This window comes from Fundulus heteroclitus, chromosome 3 (assembly GCF_011125445.2).
Source record: "Fundulus heteroclitus isolate FHET01 chromosome 3, MU-UCD_Fhet_4.1, whole genome shotgun sequence".
In the NCBI taxonomy this organism is placed as follows: Eukaryota; Metazoa; Chordata; class Actinopteri; order Cyprinodontiformes; family Fundulidae; genus Fundulus; species Fundulus heteroclitus.
In genome coordinates, this window is record NC_046363.1 from 35,829,080 (window position 1) to 35,846,108 (window position 17,029).

The 17,029-nt window shown below is 40.9% G+C and overlaps 1 protein-coding gene across 4 annotated transcripts in view; it reads left to right on the forward strand.

Annotated features, from left to right (window-relative positions):
- cadm4 (cell adhesion molecule 4) overlaps nucleotides 1-11,521 on the forward strand; it is a 297,768-nt gene extending 286,247 nt beyond the window's left edge. For 3 of the 4 annotated variants that reach the window (XM_036135281.1, XM_036135285.1, XM_036135282.1), the window contains 2 exons: nucleotides 4,882-5,010; nucleotides 9,566-11,521. In XM_036135281.1, the coding sequence (XP_035991174.1) occupies nucleotides 4,882-5,010; nucleotides 9,566-9,675 (239 nt within the window). In that variant the 3' untranslated portion in view covers nucleotides 9,676-11,521. Of the gene's footprint in view, nucleotides 1-4,881; nucleotides 5,011-9,290; nucleotides 9,370-9,565 lie in introns of all 4 variants that reach the window. The other variant, XM_036135284.1, reaches the window with a different exon arrangement.
- The last annotated feature ends 5,508 nt before the right edge of the window (nucleotides 11,522-17,029 follow it).

Here is a 17,029-nt window from a genome sequence, read left to right on the forward strand (position 1 = left end):
CAGAGTCTGAGAGTCTGGCCGGCATAGGAGAGTGACAAGAACTAAGCCACTGTTGAAAAAAAAACATTAAAAGTCCTGTTCACAGTTTGTAACAAGCCATGTGGGGCAAAAGATAAATATTCAGAAGAAGGTGCTCTGGTCATATGAAACCAAAACTAACCTACATCCAAAACGAAAGAATCTGGTCAAAGCTGATCAGACAATGGGTGGAGATAGACGCAGGGTGATCTGGGAAGAGAATGTGCATGTGTTAGAAATGCCCAGGGAAACTTTAGACCTAAATCCAAAAGAGAATTTTTGGGCGAGTTGTTGTTCATCTAAAAAGAAAAAAGATTTAAATGAGTTGTACAAAGCTGGCAGAGACTCTTAAAGCCTTGTAGCTCTAGGTGAAGGCAAAATGAATGCCACATTTTACAGAACGGTACCCGTACAATGTTGAAAATCCATCTACAGTTTTTCTTTGCAATTCAAACACAACTTTGTGTTGCCCAAATGAAAAACAGTTATTGTTAGCAATGTTACTAAGGTGAAAGTTAGTGCCGTATGAATATTTTGACAAGGCACTGCGAGGTTATTCTGTTAAAAGGCAAATATTTAAGGGAGTTTAACATCCCCAGTTGGAAACCCCTTAAAGAAAACAAACAACAATGGTGCAGGGATGTTGCCTTTTTCAGTGTTGGAATATACGGTACAAACTTCCGTTTGTATCGAAGCAATTTGCCTTTCTTTAATCCTTGCGTTTATTTATAGTTTCCAGAGCAGACCAATTCATTTCAAAATCTGTTTGTGGCTACTTAACTACAATTGCTTCCTCCAATTCGTCGCTCAAATAATTCCGTTAGCTGTGACCATCTTGGCACTGTGCTTTTAATTTTGAAATTCACTCACTCAAAGTCTAATTAACTGAATTCATGGTGTAATTTGTTTGCTGGCACATTTAACAGCCCATGTGTGAGCGCGTATATTGTTGCTATTATTGCTCCATGGTAGAGAGAACGAAAGTAAATCAATTTCGCTAAATAGACGCCATGAAAGTCCAAAGTCGTTTTTTATTAATAAAGTATTTTCAATGATAATGGAGAGATGGCTGACGCTGTCATCTGCATGCAGATTGCATGAAGAAAGAGGGGGGGGGGGGGGGGGAAGAAGAAGTAGGGAGAATAATTGTGCGGCCTCAGCCTCCTCTATAGTTCCCATGATCCATCTCTTGCAGGTTATAGCTTCTCTTAGCCTCGGTCTATCTCTTTGTCATCTCCTGCTCTGCTTGTGGTGCCTTTCCCTACTCACCACCGGTTTGACTGCTCTCAGGTGGCCTCTTCCCACACTCGCATCCACCTTCCATAAACAGGCACGCACGCGCTTTTTTTATTCTTCCGCCTTCCTCGCCGCTCTCTTTACATTTGCACACGTGCCCCCCTGCAAGCTCGGATATGCACCACGTGTGCAGCGATCGCCTTCTCTCCTTCCTTATGGCCGGCTGTTTGATGCCTCCCATCCTCGCAGACACATCGCCCCGTCAGCGTTTGTGTTTGCGAGTCGGTGGTGTTTCTGCTGTTTTTTTCTGCTGCTCGCTAGGTACTGTTAATGAATCTGCGTGAAGAGCACGGAGACGTCCGACATCGGCCTCCGGAGGGTTGCAGCAACATATTTCTCCTCACATGCACACAAATGTGTGGAGTGAAAAAACTGGGCTGAGAAAGTGGGGGATCCAGGTGTTGTCTTCTTTTTTTTTTTTCTTTTTTTTGATCGCATTCCACCAGAAAAGTGCAACACTGCAGGTCTACGCAAACCACCTCGCCGTTGCTTTGGTATCCTGAATAAGTAACTGCAAAAAAAGTCACCGGCGGTTTTCACGTCTTTCCATCTGAAGGATCTACTTATCTCATAAATGCACTCCCACAAAGACATGCTCACTGTAATCTCCTCTTTCTTTTTTTTCACACCTTCAGCTTATCTGTCTGCTCTGTTGCTTAAAAGGAGAGGTGAGGCGTAGGGAGCGGGAGGAAACCTCTTGTTCTCTCTGTTGCCTCTGCCAACATCTGTGGCAGGTGGAGGATGTTCACCTGCGGCATGTGGGGAGATTTTTTTTTAAACGGGAAAAAAAAAAGTGTTAAGAAAAGCTGCAAAAAGAGAACACTTTGGTGGATGTTTAGTCAACGTTGATGCATCGTCCGTGGGGCTCCTCGGCGAAACAACACAATTTTAAATGCTGTCAGTCATTTCCTGTGGAGCACTGGGCTGCAGCAGATTAAGAACAGGTTGACACGGAGGGAACAAGGTGCACTTTAGTGCTCGCTTCTTTCTTCTCCCATGAAATATTGCTTCGGCCAACTGCGCCCGTCTTAATGCATTTGAATCCCATGCGTCATGTTACTGCAGATGCATTCGTTTTGATAATACATGCGTCTGTCAATACGTGATCATGCACTTAATCAGTTTATTACAGCGCCTTGGGAGGGCCCAAGGAATACATATACAAGAATGAGCTTTCTTTTCTTCATTTTCCTCCTGCTTCGCCTCCATCAATCTCTCCTTCTCCTCTTGATCTGTGTGTGTGTTGTGTGTGTGTGTGTGTGTGTGTGTGTGTGTGTGTGTGTGTGTGTGTGTGTGTGTGTGTGTGTTAGCACTTTGCTAATGATTCATGTTTTAATTCTGTCCAATGGAAATGTAAGAATCCTCAATCAATAACTGCCTTGCCTTCTGTTGGGCTCTCCAGCCATACATCAAAAGGTTTTTGTTTTTGTCAGCGTCCCAGGGCCCCTCTGGGTCCAAACTCAACAGACGTGTATTTTTCAGCTCACATGCGATCTTGAACTTCTTCCTGTTTTTTTTTTTTGTTTTTCTTCATGCTTGCTGCTTTTGTTGTTGCCACAGAGTAGCCGTTGTTGAAACAGTGAAGTCCACACATATTATATAGGCTATATTGTGCGGAACTAACATTTACATTGCAGGTTCCTTATCCAGCTAACAGGTGCTGATCATCCCAATATCTCAGGGCTCGGCTTTCCTTCAGCAGGCTAATTGAATGCTACAGCCCATTAACGGAAAGCTCTTACACGTTATCTTTTCCATAGACATGACAAAAAAAAAGACTCTTCCCATGCTATGAGGTTAGCCCTGATGTCATGATTAATTTCAACCCCTGACAAGTGGATTTTATTGCAAATAATGCAGAGAACCTACAGGAAATTCAAAGAGAGAGAGAGAGAGAGAGAGAGAGAGAGTTTTCATATTTGTCATTGTGACATGTTCAAGTCTGAAGACTGCTCTCCTAATCCAGCTGTTTCGTTTCTGGCTAAAAAACAAAACATATGAAATAATCCATCCGTTTTCCAACACGTTTATCCCTATTGGGGTCGCGAGAGGTGCTGATGCCTATCTCCAGCTGTCAGTAAGCGAGAGGCGAGGGGTACACCCTGGACAGGTCGCCAGTTTACCGCTGGGCAACACAGAGACAGACAGGACAAACAACCATTCACGATTCACACACACACTCACACCTAAGGAGAATTTAGAGAGACCAATTAACCTAACAGTCATGTTTTTGGACTGTGGGAGGAAGCCAGAGTACCTGGAGAGAACCCACACATGCACAGGGAGAACATGCAAACTCCATGCAGAAAGACCCAGGGTAGGACTCGAAACCAGGACTGCCTTGCTGCAAGGCAACAGTGCTACCCACTGCGACACTGTGCAGCCCCAATAGAAATAATATATATTCAAAATTAATGTTAAAATTAAAAGTTAAGTAGGATTGCCAATCTCCAACACGTTGATTAAGCAACGCCCCAAACCCGTCCCACCTCATTTAAAAGGAGGTGGGAGGGGTTTAGATATCAATTTAGTCTGATTTACAATTTCTAATACACAGACGTTTGTGTACTAGATCAGATATGTATCACTTTTAGATGACCTATTTCCTATTCAAAGATATCATGACAATATTATTATTATTACAATACGAAGTTTCTGAAATCATGATGTAATTTATTAAGGGTAAAAAGCTATCCAATGTAAAAAGTATTTTGCCAGAATTGCTAAATCAACAATGATAAACCACATTGTTTTGTTTAGTTTCACAAGTCATGATCAGGCCAGACCATGACCTGTAAATTTAAGAAATCATATAAGAGGCAACTGTTTGACAACAAGAAGTAGGTTAATAGACCTCAAAATGTAAATGCATCATGCAGCGACATTAAAACTGGATTTGTTTTGTCCTTATTTACCTGTTTGGTTCATTAAAGCCGTTTTTTTTTTAAGTTATTATGATGTTTGGATTGGCCTAAAGTATTACATAGTGATATTTTAATTCTCTGAAACAAAATGTGACAGAATTTAAGTCAGGTTTTCCCAGCATTTTATCTCGGTTAGCTCATTCTGGATTGAAGTTTTCTTTTTCTGAAGGTTGCTCCACACCGGTTCTAAACACACTTAGAGTTTCCATCACTCAAAATGTATTGTGCTCCTGACAGGTGCTCGCAAGAAATGTCTTTGTAGAGGCTGACTCCCTTATTTCTTTATTCACTCTTCTCATTTCTCTTTTTTCTCACTCATTCAGGCTGTCTGGCATTGTGTTCAGCGGGGGGTGATGAAGGGTGATAATGCAAGTTGGGTGGGAGATATCGAATTTTCTTTTCTCACGTCTTTCTCCTGGTACCCCCTCCTATGCTAGTGTTTTAACTGGCCTTCTTCGTCCTCCCCTTTATGTCCTGCTTTCATTTTTATCCACCTTTTTCTTTGTCTTACTGTCTTTGCCCGCAGTCCTCCATTTCTTCCTTTTATCCGCACACATTCCTTTTAAATAACCCAACTGATGCAAAGTATGTGTTATATGTTATATATATATATATATATATTTTTTGCTTTGTTCTCTCTCAGACCCCGGCGCAGTGGTTGAGACTCACAGTGCAGTACCTTATGCAGTGATAGGTGGCGTTCTTGCCCTGCTGGTGTTCACCGTCATCTGTGTCCTCATTGTCACCATCTGGTGCTCAGTCCGGCAGAAAGGTAAAGCATACATAAACTCGCAAATGCACAAAACAAACATGGTAAAGTGTTCTTTTACGACCAGGCGTCTTTGGCTGCTGGTAAGGGTCCTTATAACTACAGTTTCTGCTAAATTTACCATAGAAACGGAATAATTGGACATTGGGTACTTCTAGATCCATTTAAACTCAGGTGTGAACGTGTCAGCAGGAACCAGGATAGATTGGATGCTCCTCTCTGGCAAAGCGCTGTCCATAATAAACGATCTTGGCCCGGGCAGCCAAAGAGAAAGGGTGGGGCAGGAAAGACAGGCATTGCCCGGATGTTTTATGACTGTATGTTAGTGTTTCAAGACTCAAAAGAAGCCTCCCTGTTTTTCCTATCATTTTAAGTGCCCCCCACCCCACATCCACTTCGTTGGAAGTGTTACACCGTGCTCCCCAGCTGCCAATAAATTGTTTGGAAACAGGGTGGCTAGCTGCAACCAGGATTACACACCCAATGGCTCGACAAGCTGTCTGTCAGCATTCACCATGACTTGACTGCCAATCAGCCGAGAGACAGGACTGTTTCGACCAATCAATGTTGAGACAAGGGCCATTAGGGCTTTGTCTTGGGTCCATTGTGACTGTCAGCATGCCAGTCAACCTCCGTGGTAAAGAGAAAGAGACTGTCACTCACTTTGTGACTGAAAGGACACTTTAGTACAGAAGATGCCTTCAGCTGGTATTGCTCCTATATTACACAAGCCTCTTTCACAAAACCGTTCCTCATCAACCCGCATATAGAAGACATGAAGCTGTCTTTTATATGCGGTTATAGCTGCTCATACATCTGAGACCACATACTGACAGTTATAGGTATAGTCAAGCCTAAATCACACTATTGGAGTTCCCTTGTAGGATATGGCCAAATATGCAGATCAAACCAGATGTTAACATAAGCAATTGAAAAAGACAACTTTCTTTTCCCAGTATTTGGAATACTGGGAAAATAACTTTCTTCATATTCAAAAGTTAATATAAATCTTGTTTGTACTTGGTAGAATTGCTTTCTAAACTGTTTTACTTGGGTCAAATGTTCTGAGTATCCTTCCACGAGCCTCTTACAGTGGTTTACTGGAATTTTGACCCATTGTTGGTGACAGAACTGTATAATGGAGGCAGGTTTGTAAGCCGAATGGTTTCCGCACACGTTTTCAAAACTTTTCTAAGGAAGTGAGATTATGGCTTTGGGATTGTCTCTGCAAGACATTAACTTTGTTTTACTAAGCAGCTTGTACTTAATTAGTCAGTATGCTAACGGTTATGAACCATTTGGAAGATCGTTTTGCACCCAAGCTTTAACTTATTGGCTATTATCCTGGAGGTGTTGCCTAGATATTTTTACACAGTGTTCTTTGGCACTGAGGACACGTGTAAACTGTAATTTGGCTTTATATGTTGTTTTTGAAGTAATGACTTCCTCCTCTCTAAGTAGCTGTTGTACTCTTGTTGGTACAACTTGTTCCACTGTGGATAATAGCAACTTCACAAGGTATTTTGCTTTTGTTTTGGGGTTAGTACACACTTATTGCACAAGAACATTTCAGGGATCTGGAAATTGTACCCAAGTATAAACCAGACACAGTTCTCTTTCTGACACTTGGCCTGATTTCTTTAGATTTTCCCTTGATGTCACACAAGGAAGCAGAGTGTCTGAGGTGTTGCCTTAAAATACATCCACAGTGGCATCTATATTTAACTTGAATGTTTTCTGGTAACCTATCAGAAGCCAACTAAGTCAGATAACATCTTCATCTGGGCATTCCCAAAAGTGTTTTAAGGTATAGAAATCATAGTCTAGGTAAACTACCTACTTTGAATAAAGTAATAAGAAACTCATTATTCTTGCATTTAGATAGAAATAAATTTGATTACTCTAACTCACATAAAACAGGAAAAGTTTAACCTGAATTCAAACAGTTTGGCTTTGCGGAACCAAAGAAGGTGGCCGATGCAACCCAGTGGGGTCATGATAAAAAGTTTGACATAGAACAGGCGTCTCACATCTCCCTTTCTAAAAAGCTAAACACATGAGAGGCTTGTGACGCTTCATCGGTTCTGTTCTCTTTTCTAGCATAGCCGCAACTGCAGAAACATCCCTTGGCTGAAGTCCAGTGAAGAGGTTTTGTATAAGTAGAAACCATAATAATTTCTTTGAGAATCAACAATATTAACTCTTGAATTAAATCAAATGGTTATTGGAGCTTTTCACTAATAGAATCTGGAGTTAACTTATTAGTAATCACACTAATCTCTAATGATTAGTCACCAAAGAAACAAAACATCAAGCATATGGTATTTGACCTTAGAAGAGACGTGTGTCTCTGGGAGTCGAAGTGTAGGACTCTGATTAAAGGTTTAATGTTATCAAAGTTTCTGGTCCCTCTCTAGAAATTAAAGAAAGGAAATGTGAATTTTGCGCTATAAACTCTAGCGGTAATTCTAAAGGTAAAATATTTGGAAACAGGACAAACAAGGATTCCAAGTTTCCAAGACATCACATCAGTATTTTCCATTTTAAATTCTGCCTTACCAGAGGTATCTGAATCCTTGTTGCATTTTGGATTCCTCTCATTGAAACCGGACTCTGTCTCATAACTTCGCGGCTCTCGCCATCTCTTTGGTGAGATCTGTTACCACAGCAGGGAATCTCAAAACAACAGGTATTTTTAGACCTTGTGCTACCAAATCTTGGGTGATAAACCTCATTTTGATTTTAACTGAGCTTACTTGTTGGTTCTTAGTTTTGTTTCTTAGCTCTTTCTTAATTCAGGAAGCTGAGCCTCAGGGAGAAACCGCACCAATCAGAGATGAACATGAGAAGCACATGTCCACGTCGTGTTAAACAGCCAATTAGGAAAAAGAAAAGGAAAAAATATATATGCTTGTTCAAAGACAAAATACAATAAAAGAACAAAAACAAAACAGCAATAAATAATAGCTTGAACTTGCTGGGGTGAGCTCATTATTTCTTCATGTTTCATAGATTTCACTCATTTAATTAATGTAATATTGATATGGCTAATTAGGCATTGATAATCTCAAAAGAAAACTTAGTAGTGATTGAAAAATAAGATAATGTACAGAATTTCTGCAGGATCTTAAAAAGTGATACATTTATTCATCTTATATTAAAGCCTTAAACAGACAAATAAGCCCAAGATTCACTGATCTTTTTTTCATTTCATTCTTTTCATTGTGTTTTCCATTTGCTTCCTTGTTTGGTTTTTGGTCTTTCACTCGATTTGCTGCAGTTCTGGCTGAAGACGTTAGGCATTACTACACTTTGACAAAACTGAAAGGTCCTTGATGTCTCCCTGTCAGAAGGAATTTAAAGCAGGTTATTTAGCCTTCTTTCAAACCATTGAAAAACAGAATTTCCGCTGAAAACTGGCTCTATGTTGTTTCCTTAGCCAAATAAAATCAAATCGTTCTTTGTTACTATTTACAAATAGTTGTTTTGTCATGAAAGAAGAGTGCATTTAAAAAAAAAAAAGCTTGGCTTGAAATCAGAACCTTTTGAATTAAAACCATTAACAATGGCTGGTGTGACACTGACTGTTGAAGCTGTATGTAACCAGTTTGCAGGAGAAATATCCAGTCCAGGCTTAAACACCAAAAGAAGAGATTTATTTTTTATATATACTATATATTTAGATCTTTACTTAATTTGTCCCTGTGTGTTGTAGCAAGCTAAGTCCACTTCTTTGATGCAGGGAACCCAGGTTCATATCCCAGTTGCACCAGGAAGGACAGCTGGTGTAAAAACTCTTCCACATCTATGTGCAAGTTGTAACGACTTGCTGAGGCGACCTCTGGATAATGGAACAGCCGAAAGAGCTCACTCACAAATCTATTTTCTTCACTAATATAATTTTTCTCACCCACATGCTTGCGGACGGCAGCCAGGTGCCACCGCAGCAGAAAACACCGGCTTTCTGAGACATCAATTTTAACGTGAACAAGGCCCGGATCTGGATTTAAATTGTTTTGTGGAAGAGGCAACGCCAAACAACCGCCCTGGGATATGGTTATTGAAATACGTTGGGCTAGTTTTGTGGATGATGCAAACAAAAAGATTTGTTCTCCTGCGCCTAACATTACCTCCACTCTTTTCTACCAATCTCTCTCCTCTCTTCTCTCCTTTTCTGTCTTTTACTCTCTGTTTTCTATAATTCTCTCTCTTTTGGTTCTATCACATCCGCCTCTTTTGACTCCATGCGTCCATCCTCCACCTCTAATTTTCTGCCCCGTAAGGCTCATACCGTACAAGAGAGCCTATCCTTGCCTGGTATTGACCTAACAATCAGTTAACTAATGGATTAATCAGTTGTAGGTATGGAACACAATAATATGAGCGCTGATTGGTGAGAAAATGCTGCATGGCGCTGCAATGATCATGACGCTTTGCCACCTAACCGCCCCCCTACAATCTCCCTCTTCTCTCCTTCTCTCTTTCTCTCTCTCTCTCTCTCTCTCTCTCTCTCTCTCTCTCTCTCTGTTCTCTGGTCTTTCTTGCTCTCTCCATCCAGGTTCCTATCTCACCCATGAGGCCAGCGGCTTGGACGAACATGGCGAGGTGCAGGAGGCCTTCCTCAACGGGAACGACGCCAGCCAGGGCAAGAAGGAGTACCTACTGTAGCCCCTCTTTTTGTTAATCCCCTTCTCTTCTGACCTCATACCCCTGCCCTGCCCTCCCTCTGCCTCCAACCTTATATACAGTATATGTATAAATATATATACACACACACACAGACACACACACACACACAAGCACTCCGACACAATTCGCCATAACAGGCAGCCTTCTGAAAGCGACTGTACTGCACATAGCCAATCCATCACACTCCATTCCACTCCATCTCCTCCATATACACTCGCATAACCCAAGAGACAGACCGAGAGACGGAGAGGCTCTCGGCCCCACCAGACGTCAACGACTGTGCCATATACAGTACTGTAAGTCCCGGACCGCTGGAGAGAGCGAGAGAGCGGCGACAGAGTGCAGTGAATGTGGGGCAAAAGCGAAATGATCCTGTAATTATTTAGATCGGGGGAAGGAAGAGGGCCACACAATGAAAAGTGGCCCCGCTCTGCCTCGGCTGTGCTGCCTCCAAAGTGGAAGGGGAATTAGAGGCAGATGACTGCTGTAATTCACCGCCCGGAGAATAGAAGAATCTATTTTACAAAGCCCCGTCTCTAAGCGAAGGAGACGGCAGGAGAGCTGCACGGCGAGCGAGGGAGGGGTGGGATGTGGGGAAACTTGAGCCGAAGCTACTTTGTCCTCGATGGTAAATTACAGAGATTTTTCAAATTACAGTCATATCTCGTCGGCGGATCGCAGCTTGTCCGTAATTCCCCGCCAAAGCCACGAGAAGTATCTGGACTTTGGTAATAAACTGAATGTCTTGTTTAGCTTTTTTTATGTTCGGAGGCGCTCCAGCTAGTCTTAAAAGAAAGTCGACCTAAAGGGATATTTTCCACCCCTTTCAGTACTGGAGTGAAATAAAAAGGTGGTTTCTTAACATCCTCTCCGCACACCTGTTACCATTCCTTCCTTTGTCTCTGTTGCAATCCCTCTTCCTCTCAGTGTCTAACACCCCTCCCCCCCCCCTTCTCTATCGTTCCCCTGTTGTTGGCCCCGTAATAATGAAAGGATTAGCGTCGGGCTACGTTCCCAAGAAGGAAGAAAGGAATATGACTTGCAGAGGCATTAAAGGGAAGCTTAATTATTTTAGAATGTCATTAAGAGGATAAAAAGGGTTTGAAAAGTCCCAATAAGAAGAAGAGGAGAGCTAGCAAACAACTGGGACCGAGAGAACAAAACGGGCGTACATATCTACATGCGCACATTCATACATACAGTACACACGTCCACAGAACAAGTATACATATCTCTGGATTCTTTGTTTGTATAAAAAAGAACAGTGACATGAGTTAAATTAAACTTTTAAGAATTAAGAAAACTGTTTACTATCGAAACGCATTATGAAGCAACTATACTAACACAGAATATTAGCCTTTAGAGGCGCAAGGCCGAACAAACTACTGTCCAGTGATCTTTAAAGAAAATATTAAAAGGAAAAAAAAAACTTGTCTTTATGAAAGAACAGAGGTCTTATTGATTTTTTAAAAATAAATATTGTTATTATTTGAACAATTCTGATTGTTGTTACTGTTATTATTATTGCCGTTGTTATTATTATAATTGTAAATGTTAAAGAAATGTACACTTCCCATGGTTTGTTTTTGGTTTTACTGTAGAAAAAATAAACTTGCTGTCATTTTTCACTCTTTTTCCTCTTTACCTTTCCTCTCTTTCCCAGTATTTCTCTCTTTGTCTCCTGTGCCTAGTTGTCTCTTCTCCTGTCTTTCACACTTGTTTATTTTAGAGTCCATGTGTCACTGTTAATATATATAGCTAACTATTTCTTTATAGGGGAAAGAAACAAAGCACGACAAAATAAAAAAAAGAATACAAAAATAACCTCATCAGACTGATTCTTGTGTGTTTGTTTGATCGGCAGCAGCTGCTGTTTTTTTTTTTATATATACATATACAGAAAGGGGACAAGACATTAAACATATACAGGTATCCCAGGTTTCTTCTTTTTTTTTCCGTTTTTTTTCACATCACAACCACAAACTGCAATATATATTTTTATAGGATTTTATTTGACAGGCCAGCACAAAGTAGAATGCAATTGTAATGATACATGGTGTTTACATTTTGAAACCCGTGTGTGTATTTGCATTCGCGCTTTAGAGAGCAAACAGCATCAGAAAGACCGAGGAGCACAGCAGGCAGGTCAGGTAGAATATTGTGGAGAGGTTTAAGACGGTATCAGCTTAATACAAAAAAACAACAACCGTTGAGCCTTACAGAGAACTGTTCAGTCCATCCTCTGAAAATGAAACGTGTATATCTCGACTGCAAACATACCTGGACATGACTGTCAACTGAAACTGACAGGTCAGGGGAACATTAACCTGAGAACCTGGTCCGTGGTTGCTGCAGGGAGCTTCACAGATCCACAGCTCGGGTGGGAGAATGTGTTCACTGGACAACTATGACCTGTGAACTTCATAAATCTGGCTTTTTTTTGGAAGAGTGGCAAGAAAAACAACCCGTTTGTAGGTTGTCACAAGCCATGTGGAAGTTATCAGACTCTGTGGTCAGAGGAGAACAAAACTGAACTTTTCTACAGGCATAACTTTGTGTGTGGAGAAAAACTTACACTAACAGGAAACATGGGGATGGCAGAATAAATCATAGGGAATTCCTTCCCTCAGCAGGGATCGGGAGAATGGCCGCTGTTAATGGGAAGAAGGATGAGGCTAAATACAAGAAAGCAAAAAGAAAAACCTATGATGTTGCAAAGACTTAAGACTGGGACAAAGGTTTGCTTACCAGCCAGAATATCAATCAGTGCTATAATGCATGGTTTGTATCATACTGCATATATGCATCATATTAGCCCAGGATAAGCCTGGATCTTAATACATCTATGTTGTCAACACTCTCTATTAAAACCTAATGGACCCAGAAGTATTTTGCAAGGAAGAAAGGCCAAAAACTGTGGAGGCACAAAGGTGGCAGAGAGACCTAACCTGAAAAGATCTGCAACTGTAATTATTCCGCTTCAGTAGCATGCAGCGCTTTGTGTTGGTCTGTCAGATAACTTCACAATAAAACACATCAACTTTTGCGGTTGTAATGTGACAAAATGTGAAAAAAGTTCCAGCGGTGTGAATACTTTTTGAAAGCGCAGTGTGATCAGATTAACGGGGAATAGCAGAAATGTAGGCAGTAAGATGGATGTGAATGGGGGTTGAGTGTTGCTAGAACTGGCAGCTCATTTGAAATAAACAAAACAGAGGCATCTGGTGCCAGGTTAATGAATCACAAGAACAGAACAGGGAAGAAAGGGGGACAGGAGGGTTGAGTCAGATGCACACAGAAAAATATGACTCTGCCATTAACTTCCACACAATCAATACCCGATTCTGTTGAGGAGCACTCAACATGTCCATCTGCGTGCAAGGCTAGATTTGAAAGCAGCTGGAGGTCACAGGGGGATGGATCGATGTGTTTCTCTCCCATTGATGCCGAAGCTCCACAGTCGCCTGTCATAAAGACAGATTGTCAAACGGCAATCAAAGTAATGGACTCGCCAGGCGCGACCGGCATGAGTTGACACTCCCGACTGCAAACAATTCAGCCGGTTGGAGACATATCTTCAGTTTATGATGACGCAAAGGTAGATCTGGTGCTACCTGCTATCAGACCTGCAGTGGTTGGTGAGTAATAAAATGGAGAATATTGCTCCTGTGAATGTCTCTCAGAGAGGTGCATGCCCTTCAAATAAATGTTTTTGTTGTTTGTTTGTTTTTTTCAGATCACTCAGTTCGTTTGTCTTCAGTTATTTTTGTGCTAGCATTTGAAAAGAGAGAAAAACAGCACACGATGGTTTTATTTTACCCATCACTTTTCCAATCAGTCCACACTAAAAATTCAAATCAAGGTAAAAACCTACCTCTCTCGCATAAACCCATAACGACGGAGGTGCACATTTATAGGTATTCCTGGTAAAGATGTGTAAAAAAAGCATTAAAATAAATGTATCTTTTATAGCAGTCGCACAATCTTAGACACTTCCCGTAAAATGAATATACCAGAAGTAGGTTTTATTGTACTGATTAGGACGTTGAGGATATTTGAATTTGTAATTCATGACGTCTTGCTTTCCTCAGGGGTAAACACGATGTGACAGAGGTCCATTTGTCTCGGCTACTGTTCAAAATTGTAAAGACGGCAGAACATAAAAAAAAAAAACATGTGTCCATCTTGGAAATTCTGTAAATGGCAAAAAGAAAATAGGTTCTCACCTAAACTTGCCCCTAGTTACAGTCAGAGTGACAAATAAATCTTTCACATCCGTGGAACTGTGACAAACGAGGCTGGTTGAGGTCTCAAGTTTATGTTGTTACCTCATACATTTTGGAAGATGCTGAAGGAGGTAAAAAAAAAAAGTACTTCTGAAATCTAACCGGTTTCTTACACGGAACCCCCCATAATGTTCAAATAAACATTAGTGTGTTCTCAAATAAGCCAGGCTGATTATAAGAATGATAAAACTAGAAAAAAAATATGGCAATGAGATCAGGACATTGCAATCTACAGGTACTTAAATTTGAAGGTTTTTCCATGATTCTTAATATTTCCTTCTCAGGTATCTTGTAGAATATCTCTTTGGACTTTCTGAAGGTGTTTCAAAGTTTTTATTTTGGCTGTAGTTGTTTTTTTATGTCCAGTACAAAGCTGCTTTTAGAAGGTTTAGTTTTGTTTGCTCCATCCCTTCCCTATAAATCATTCAGACATAAAAAGGCTCTTAAACTCAATGGTATGAACCAGTGTTCTGTGAACAAAAGACAGACAACAGAAACTGTTTAAAACCAAGGAGTTGCCACTTTGATTGCAGAACCACAATTGGAAACAGTTTCCTAGACAGAAAGTGTTATTTTCCAGTAACAATGTGACTCCCTAAAACTTATTTGCTGAAAACTTGGCAGAGATGAATTAAACAGAGAATAATCCATCGATCAAACCATGTGTCAAGAATTTCATGGATTTCTTTCTCTTTCTTACAGACTTTACTTTCAGATAGTGTACAGTTATTTTTCCTATGTCTGATGCTTCTTCTGTCGTGCTGCACTTCTCCAACGCTTTGAGGAAACCTGTTTTCCTATTGTCAAAGTTACAGTGCACAATAACCTGCCACGGTCAGGTACAAGGACAGGACAGAAAATGAGTGGAATGTGTAAGGTCTTCCTTCTTGTCTGATTGGACTGTAATTAAACATTTTAGCCCACATGCAAAAAAGGCTAAATAACCTGCTTTACTTTTCATCGAACCTTTGATGCCAGACATTCTTAGAGGTTACAGAAACGCCTGACACCTTGGAATCAAACTAAAATTAAAATTAGGCTTCAGACCTTCACGCCCAGCCATATTTCTTTCAGCATCTTATGATCCTTTGAATTTAGTGATATTCTGGAGTATATTGAAAGCCAAAAATCTATGAAAACCCCACATTGCTTCGTTCTGATTCAAGTTTCACAGATTAATGACCTGAAACTGGCTAACATCAGAGAATTCCCCCTGTGATAACCCTTTTATGACACCATATTTCATTTGTATGAGTTGCAGTAAATATCACACTTGACCGGATCATGAGCTTATTTATTTTGTTGGCTGCAACATGGTACATTAGGATGGTTTAAAGGCAGCCTGAACACAGCTGCTGCTTCTTTGGTTTGGTTGCAGCATGACCCTGCCGTGCCACACGGCACAGACCGGTGTGTACACAATGGCGATGTTGTTAGCATGTGGCATTGATTGAGGTGACTTGTGTATCCTGGTGCTGCATAATCAGGAAGCAGAAAAGCTTTCAGGTGAGTAGAGCAATTGAATAGAGAGCTGCACCACAGAAGAAAGAACAATCTGATTTCTCTCTTTCTCTCTTTGTCTTTACCAAATTGCTCTATCAATAATGTGTTCCAGTAAAGTAAAGGAAAGCAAGAAAATCATTCTACTTTCTATATTCTGTCTATCTTTAAGAAGCTCTTGAGTACCCAACCCTTTAGTAACTCTCCCTACCCTAGCACCCACCCTGTGTTTCCCCACCGTCTCTACTGCACCATATCTTTGTGTGCTTATCTCTATGCCTGCACTTTTTCATAATCAGATAAGTAGCCTAGAGGCATATGGTAACCCTGGAGGGGAGTTTTCCTCTCCACTGTCGCTGCATGCATGCTCGGTATGAGGGATTGCTGAAAGTCAATGACACAATGCAGGTGACTGTCCACTGTCGCTACATGTTCTTTCAGGAGGAGTGAATGCTGCAGGTCAGTGACTTAACCAATCTGTCTGTATGATTTGACTGAACTGACTTTGTAAAGTACCTTCAGATGTAATGTATTGTTGAACTGGTGCTACATAAATTAATAAAATCGAAACTGAATTGAAATTGATGAACAGCTGCACAAATTAGGCGGGAGAATGTGACTATTAGTTGTGCACTCTGCTGGTTTTCATGGAAGGGTGGCAAGAAGAAAGTCATTGTCAAAGAAAGCCATAAGACGTCATCTACGATGTCTTCCACAAGACATCCTGGGGACACAGCAAACAAGTGGAAGAAGATGCTCTGGTCAGATAATACCACTGTTGAACTTACATACGTGCATAAAAAGGGGCAATAAGTGGCAGAAATCTTAACTGAACATAGCCCTAGCTTAACATCCCAATGTTAAGACACGGTGGGGGCATTATAATGCTATGGGAGTGTGTGTTTTTGCAGGATGGACAGAATAGCTGCATGGTCAGAGTTATTGGAACTAACTGTTAGACATGAGTTGAAGCTACAGGATGTTAGAGCTGCTGAAAGCAGTTACTGGAAAAATGCTAGATAATTCATACAGACATCAGACACTATGTATCTCAGAGATTTCTTTCAAATGCTGGGGTGGTCTGTTATCTCAGGGGCAACAAGCACACTTAAATAGTCTTGAACACCATTCTATTACACCATCTATCAGATAACACCCGAGTGGTGACACTTTTTTCTACTGACAGCATGGCGAGAGTGCACAACCATTGCAGGGATGTGTCTAGTGTTCTATAAGGAGCTAATGTAACCATCAGTCGAGAGTCTTCTTTATCCCTTTTTCCCCCCTCTGGCTTTATTTAGATCAAAAGTGTTAAAGTATAGTTATGTTTCAGAGTGGTTCCTTCAGAGGAAGTTTTATTTAAACGTTGTCACTTCAGCGGATAACAGCCAGTGGGACGCTACGGCGTCTAACCGCGGACAGGGTGGGGTAGGTTTTACATAACCAAAGGGCATTGCTGTAAGAAAACCTGTTACAGAATGCAAGAAAGTTGAGATTGGATGGATGGATGGATGGATGGATGGATGGATGGATGGATGGATGGATGG